Below are 7,707 nucleotides of genomic sequence, written 5' to 3' on the forward strand. Positions count from 1 at the left end.
CAGGCCAAGGTGAAACTCCGAAAAGTTAGGAAGCATTTAGAGTCACCTTAAATTTTCTTATCAGGAAGGAAGGTAGCTCTGAATCCGGTCGAGTTAAGGGTACTTTTGACATGGGTCTCTTGTTGCTATGGTTATCTTTTACGTCATAAAATTGAGCGCATACACCTTATTCCAAAATGGCCGCCATTTAAAATTTTTTTTCCCTTGCAAATGGGCCCTTATGGCCACCCTTTCAAACGTAAAATTCAAAAGAATATTTAACCTTGGACGAAGCCAAAAGGGCCAATTTGTAATTAAACCAGAGAATACTAAAATGGCGGCTGTTTTGGAATAATTGTTAATTATGGTTAGTAATATGGTATTCTGTTGCCATGCAAAACAGCTCTTTTGTTAGTGATGTCGGGCCAATCTTTTTAATAGCACTCTTTCTTAAACTTATTCCCAACTAGTTTCAGCCACCTTGAGAAACGAGAATTTTTTTGCGTCGCTTGAAGTTACCAATTATATCCTTTATTAATACACTTTAAGTTATTTACATTTTTTTTAATCTTGCCATAAGAACAAAATTAAATTACATGTAAGACTGCATACAAATTTAGAGCAGCCCGCCTTCCGTCCCCATTCATGTCAGTCTGTTTTGTTGGGGTCTGTCTGTCGAACGTTTCTTTTCTTATCAGGGTTCAGCTTGCGTTTCTTGAAGGCAACCTCGTTACAAGCCCCAGAGGCTGAACGAAACGTAATCTTTGGCGTCGATCGTTCCTTGAATTTCTCTTCCGGTTTAGCAGATTCTTTCGGTTTTTCCTCATCTTCAGTGGTCGAATTTGCTTTTTCACTGAAACACGAAAAACGCAAGATGGACTCAAAGCATATACCCTCGCACTTTATCATTTCTTCAGTACTAATTAAAAAAAAAAGAAAACAATCCTTAAAATTTCAGCAACAAGTAACTCGGCAAAGGCAAATGCCCAGTCAGTGACTTAAACTGTAGTTTGGGAGATTAATTAATTCCATGGTCTGAAATTATTTACACATTAGCTCCAACCGAGTTTTCAGTAAGTAACAAGTTAGAACAGTTAATTGAAGAATTCTCGCTCACTTCTCACTCTCTTGACAAAAATTGAACTGATTTCTCCTGTTCCACTAAATTACGTGATTACGCATCTACAAAAAATTTCCACCTGTGCCAACGGATTGGATGAATCAAGAGAAACCCAAAATCCTTAGAAGAATTGACGAAAAACGACGACAACCGCCGAATCATGCATGCATGCATGCATCATGCATGCTTTGATGTCACTGTTCGCTAAACCCTCAGCAACCAGGAGCCCATTTCTAAGGAGAGGACAAGGAATTTTCGGGCAAAATCGGAACCGGCCAAATTTATTCGTGGCTTCTTTCTTCCTTCCTTCCTTCCTTCCCCACTGACTTCCATGGATTGATGCCATAGACCATTTCCGAGTTCTTCCCTGCCTCATCTTCAAAGCGAGTCTAAGTGCGAAGTTTTTGTTATGAAAATTAGTTTTCATTCATATGTAAAGTAGAACTAATTACCATAACAAATACTTCCCACTTAGACTCGCTTTGAAGAGGAGGCCGACTTGAACTCGGAAATGGCCTATTTACACGAGCATATACTTACGGTGCAGGCAGTGCGGGTTCAGATGTGTGAACTGTAGTCCACTGTCCGTAAGGTGAATTTTTCACTTTTACTTTCTTTGGTTCTGACGTTTTGCTTTCACCACTTTCCTAGAAAATGAACACAAAAAATTCAAGAACCTACGAAAATAGGCCACTTCAAAGTTGTCTGTTCAGTGGAATGTATATAGTCACAATGTTAACAAATCTGCATTTACGTAGAAGAAAAACAACAACAAAAAGGGTTGAATCAGATGTTTTCGCCGCGTGAAAATTGAGGCGAGAGCGAAAAAAAGTCTTTCTTTTGTCCTGAAACCCCGAGGAAACTGCTCTGCAAGCAAACATAATAGAGTCCCTTTCTTATTGGTACTGGTCAACTCTCGGCTTGGCGTCGGAAGTTGATTGATGATGACAGTAATCATAATACGTACACTTTCAGCGTTTTTTGGTTGGCCTTGGTTCGCAGGTTTACTTCCCGTTGAATTTCTGCAATTATTTTAAAGAAACAATTCATTTGGTTACTGATTTCAAAACGTCCAACAAAAAAAGCTGAAAAGTCAGTCTGTCTGTACCTTGGGGTTTCAACGCCAGAAGATGACAAACAAGATGGCGATTCCCACTGAGAAGCTTAAAAAGATGAAGAAAGAAGTTATTACAAAGTTCCCCGGGTGTAAAGTTTGTAAGACAACAAATTTGTAATTATAGTCGCTTACAGATGCTAATTAAATATTTCCAAGCACAACATGCAAGGTACTGTATCTGCCTAACTTTATGAAAATTTTTCTTTGTTACATAAAGGACAATAAAAAAAACAACAGAACAAGGCACTAGTGTTTAAACTCGTTTGGATTTAATAAGGCATTAACATGAAACCCACCGAAAAATGTGTGAATGCTTTGCTCATGGCGCAGCTCCGCCTGCCGAAGGTGCGCGCGCGGAGCACCATGGGTAAAAAAATATGGTAACCCATCTGGGCCCGATTGTTCGAAAGCCAGGATTAGTTTAAAGTTTGGTTTCTTTTTTTCAACTTTTTCGTGAAAGTTTCTTGTTTTTTTTTGTTTTTCAAGACTGACTTCGTCTGGTATAGAATTTTGCCGAATATCAGCGTTGAACAGCATTTGAGAATAGAGAAATAAACTCCTTGATAAATTTTTAATCTGGCATTAGCGTCAATCCGATTTTGAAACAACCGGGTCCTGGGTTGTGCGAGAAAATGTGGTTTTTGTCACCCTACTACTAGATGTACATCCACCCCTCCATGTATGCCAATGTCACCAGTATCACGTGACCATATCGCGGGCTCAAGTTTAGAGCTCATCGACTATTCTCCAGCTAGTTTCCAGCGTACATCTTTGATATTGGCCGAGTCGGAAAATACCATAATATTCTTTGTTTGTCCCCCCAAATTGTGCAGAAGCATTGTTTCCAGTTTCTCTTGGCACTTACAATGGTCCCAAGAGAAAACAAAAACAATTCTCATTTAAACTTTGGGGGGACAAACAAAGAGTATAATGAGGTGGTATTTTCCCCTTCGGCCAATTGGACATCCATGTTATGGTGACCAGTATCACATGACCATATTGCAGGATAAAGTTAAGATTATCAAGGGTCATCAAGGCTTAAAGTTTATCAAGGTCAGCTTTTTTTAAGTTGACCGCTGACCAGGTACTGGATTTCGATTGGATCACAGACTCAAGCCAGGTTACCTTATTGTAAGAATAAATGACCCAGGAGGTCCACTTTTAGGCTTGGCTAAATCTATACATTACAATACTTTGAGCACAGTTTAGAAAAGTCAAAATCACTTATTCAATTCACCTCAAGTGTACAACCGGACATTTTAATGATACATCAAGTGAATAATAATAACTATAATTATTATTATGATGGATGAATTTAATAGTCACTAATTAATTTGAAACTTGGCTATTTTAAACAAAGCTGAGTTTCACAATTCGACCAGTTATAACAAATTAGTTTTGTAAACAAGATGCCTTTCACTCCTACTATGGCTAAACATAAACAACTAATTTTCCAAAGCACGTACAATACCTTAATGCTACATCCATTTTCTGAAACTCAAAAGGATACCTTGTGTGGCTGCATTGTAGTAGTAATAATATCCTTCAGGAGCTTGACCAATATTCCAGCCATGGGAACACTTCATCACAGCTTGGCTTCCTTCATAAGTAACTGAACATGCTGAGATGATATCCAAGAACAAAATTAATGAAAGTCCATTTGAACAGCATTTATGCAAGATAAATCTTGTAAATTATACATATAACAACAAACAATACCTTCTGTAGTCTCTCCCTTTGAGCATGTTTCATTTGCCTCTTTTTTAGTAGGCTCTGGTGAAGTTACAGATTTGGGAACAGAGGGCTGAATGTTCATGTCGTTCTGGTAAGCTTTCAGAGCGGCCTACAATACCACCAATAAGAATTTAATGCATCTATGTGAAAAGAAAACAAAATAATTTTGTCCTGCTAAATACAAAAGCTTCTGTTAACATAGGCTTTTGCCAGTCAAAGTTCAATGCAAACCTTGGCCATACTGATACTAACAGTAACAATTCAATATTATCAAAATGACTTTTGTTGTGACAAGTTCTTCTTGAGCAGTGTAATAAAAATCTAAAACGAATGGTGCAAGTCTAGCATGACTTCTGGTTTTGCTTATTGTGTGTGTGTACGTGTTAAAGGTTACACATAGAAATATTAACATTATTTTAAAAAGTACTTTCTTTAATTACACATAGATTTGACAGTTATACCGCTTCAATGGCTGCTAAATCATTTTGTAGTTGTTTCTGTGCCTTTGAAACTTCTCTACCCTTTTTCTGGACCTGTGTGAAACAAAAAGAAAGAATGACAATAATAATTTTCTTATGTCTGTGAATATCATTAGTCCATAAATATTGATCAAAGATGGATGAATAACCTAATTGATTCAATTTCTAACCTCTTCAATTCTTCTTTGGACATTTTCTTTATGCTTCTTGCCTCTTTCATGGAACTCTATACTCTAAAATCACACAAAAATAATTTGAAATTTTGTAATCCTTTACTAGAGCTACTTAACCAGTCCCCTCCATTAACCCAATGACCCTTGAGAGTGAGTCTTCATGGATTTTACTCTTTCTAACGCCAGACAATTTTAATCCTCAATGGGGGGCGTATTAAGGCATTTGATGTGTGAATGGGTTATCCATTGACTCCTGGGAGTGAAAATGAGAGCGTCGTCTGGCACCTCCATTAACATGAGAATGTATGCTAGATGTATGCTTAGCACCAACTGTAGAGGTACTGGTATTTTGAGGTATTATGGATCCCAATGGGCTGGTGGGTCATTTAAGGTTTTGTAAGTTAAACAAGAGCCAGTCAAAGGCATTTCTGCCAACCAACCTCTTTTAGTTCACGCCATCATTATCAGAGCTTTCATTAGAAGCCGACAACCGGCGAATTCCGCCAGCTAATCCTTAAGTTATCTCTGCCTACTTTTTCAATAAATTACACGATTCTCACCGTTTCAGTTTGATCCATTTTTATTTATTTTAATTCAATAAAACAACTAGAATATCAAGGAAGCTTTTGCTGTATGTTCAGCTCCTTCTTGGACGTTTATTTAATTATGAATTCCTAGTTGTTTGCACACGCCTTAGCCACTCGCCAATGCAATTCTTTGCTGCCTGCCGTGTTGGATAAATAGAGGAAAAAAACATGGCGCCAAATATTGTCTCAATCACATTCACTGGGTCTTTCCGGTTTTCCTCGTGCCATTTATTAAAAATAGAAGACATAACAAGAAAGTGCACACTCAGCTGAAGGTGATATTTCAACAAGAGATCAAGAGTGCAAAAAACTGTCCTAAAACTTGGCCACATGCAGCTACGTGTCAGTAAATATTTGTGACTTATGTTTTTGCTCAGATTGCTGGAAATGCCATTTCCAAGCTCTAGATTTCAAAATTTTGTGGGGGAGCATGCCACCATACCCCCCTAGGGAAAAGGGGTCCAATGGTGCCTTCCGTGCCACAGCTGCCTACTTCTCAAACCAGCCTCTTTGCTAAAAACACTTATTGAAATCCCTGCATTATATTGCTGTATTTTCTCTATACCAGTAAATAATGATATAATGCTTGCTGTCTCCACCAATAAACACAAGATGCTCACTCCCACAGTGCTACAGGTATTGCTTGTTAGGATTGGTTACCAAGTATTTCATAAGATTTCATTTCAGTGTGTTTAGGATCTAACAGCAGTAGATTAACTTTAATGAAAAGAATATCTACCACAAACAGCACGCTATGCTACAGGGTAACTTAAAGGGGCACTGTCATGCTAAATTTGCGGTTTGAGGTCAAAACTGGGTCAAAATCTAAATTAGTGCATTACTTCACACGTAGGTCATTCCTGACAACCCATTAACAAGATATTAAATATATTTATGGCACAAAAAGCTATTCGTATTAATTTTTTGTGACTTTCTGAAGACACAGTCTCCAAACTTGAGAAAACTGGCCAGTTTTTTCAAGTTTCAATCCATTTCCATCCTCTCCATCCTTAGCTTCAGTGCAATTCAGTGGTTATTGACAACAAGACTACAGGATTATTTTTGGTCTTCACTGAATCATGCAAAGATGTCTTTCAGTGTTTTAAAGTCTGACTAAAATAGAGTAGTGTGATACTGCCACTTTAACCCTTAAACTCCCAGTGGCCACTTATAGATTTTACCCTGTCTAATGCCAGACAACTCGTCAATGCGGGCCCTCTTGGGCACTGGGCACTAAAGGGTAAACAGCATCTGGGTTCAATCAAAAGCTATATCCTCATTAATTAATGACGATGGATCAAATTAACTTCAACATCTTTTGTCAGTATTCCATGGGCATTTGACTGTCTTTCCAGGGGAGGGGGATTAATTAGCACTGTAAAAGGGAAGGATGGATTTCAGCATGTAGTCTTCACATGGACATAGCTTAAAGTGCACCTAAAGTCAAATATTTTTCATTTCTAATATAAATCTACCCATCCAAGGCAAACATATGTCACCATTGTTACTCAACCTTTTGCTCTTTCTGTGCCGTGCAAGCCAAATAAACTTGGCAGAACTAGCAGTAATTTGGATCCACAACCGTGATGTGAGCGGCATGGGTCCAAATTAGTGCTACTTTTGATAACTTTGCGCATCTTGCCTGGCAGATAAAAAGCAAAGTCTTGAGGTAAGAATCGTCAAACATGTTTGCTTTTGGTGGAGAGGTTTATATTGTAGGTGCACTTCAACCTATTTGTGTTCTGTTCTTGGGTAAGATACAGTGCCTCTCTCCACCCAGGTGTATAAATGGGTACCGGCGAATTCAATGCTGTAGCCCTGCGTCGGACTAGCATCCCATCCAGAGGGGAGTAGAAATGCTCCCAGTCGCTTCATGCACAGAAGCCAGGATAAGCTCAAGCCTAAATTATGGGCCACTTGGCTCGTAAGCAGAATTTGCCTTTACTTTTCCCCATACTTCCTCAAAATTCTTTTACACTTGGTTGCTCATACAAAAATTATCCCACTGACTCCTGGGAGTGAGACTTAGAAGGGCAGTGTCATGTGCTGATAAACAGTATTTCAGTCTAAGAACCCGTTTTAAAACGGCTAGCTTTCAATAATTGTGATTTAGGGTTAGTCTGCAGTCTGCAAATGTCAGACCGAAAATAAAAGGGATAATTCCCATGATACTACCGGTGTCTGACATTTGCAGACTGCCGACAAATAGCGCTGATAAACAGTATTTAAGTCCAAGAACCCATTTTAAAACGGTTAACTTTCAATTATTGAAAGCTAACCGTTTTAAAATGGGTTCCTAGACTTAAATACTGTTTATCAGCGCTACTTGAAATGAGTGTTTAGACTTAAATACTGTTTATCAGCGCTATTTGTCTGCAGTCTGCAAATGTCAGACACCGTGATACTACCCCTTTACAGAGATGCCAACCTATGGACATCTAAAATCTGGAGATTTTTTCCAGCCGGACAACAGCAAGGAAGCTTTCAAATGCTCAAACCAATCCTTTGACTCAGATTT

The 7,707-nt window shown here is 38.4% G+C and overlaps 1 protein-coding gene across 1 annotated transcript in view; it reads right to left on the bottom strand.

Moving 5' to 3' along the window:
* Positions 1-396: 396 nt before the first annotated feature.
* LOC137999079 (WW domain-binding protein 4-like) overlaps positions 397-7,707 on the bottom strand; it is a 7,997-nt gene continuing 686 nt past the window's right edge. Inside the window, exons 3-10 of the mRNA XM_068844915.1 lie at positions 4,600-4,662; positions 4,412-4,483; positions 3,936-4,059; positions 3,727-3,837; positions 2,208-2,262; positions 2,067-2,121; positions 1,640-1,746; positions 397-832 (exon numbers count right to left, since the gene is read on the bottom strand). Coding sequence (XP_068701016.1) covers positions 628-832; positions 1,640-1,746; positions 2,067-2,121; positions 2,208-2,262; positions 3,727-3,837; positions 3,936-4,059; positions 4,412-4,483; positions 4,600-4,662 — 792 coding nt within the window. The 3' untranslated portion in view covers positions 397-627. The remainder of the gene's footprint in view (positions 833-1,639; positions 1,747-2,066; positions 2,122-2,207; positions 2,263-3,726; positions 3,838-3,935; positions 4,060-4,411; positions 4,484-4,599; positions 4,663-7,707) is intronic.

The sequence above is a fragment of the Montipora foliosa genome, chromosome 4 (assembly GCF_036669935.1).
Source record: "Montipora foliosa isolate CH-2021 chromosome 4, ASM3666993v2, whole genome shotgun sequence".
In the NCBI taxonomy this organism is placed as follows: Eukaryota; Metazoa; Cnidaria; class Anthozoa; order Scleractinia; family Acroporidae; genus Montipora; species Montipora foliosa.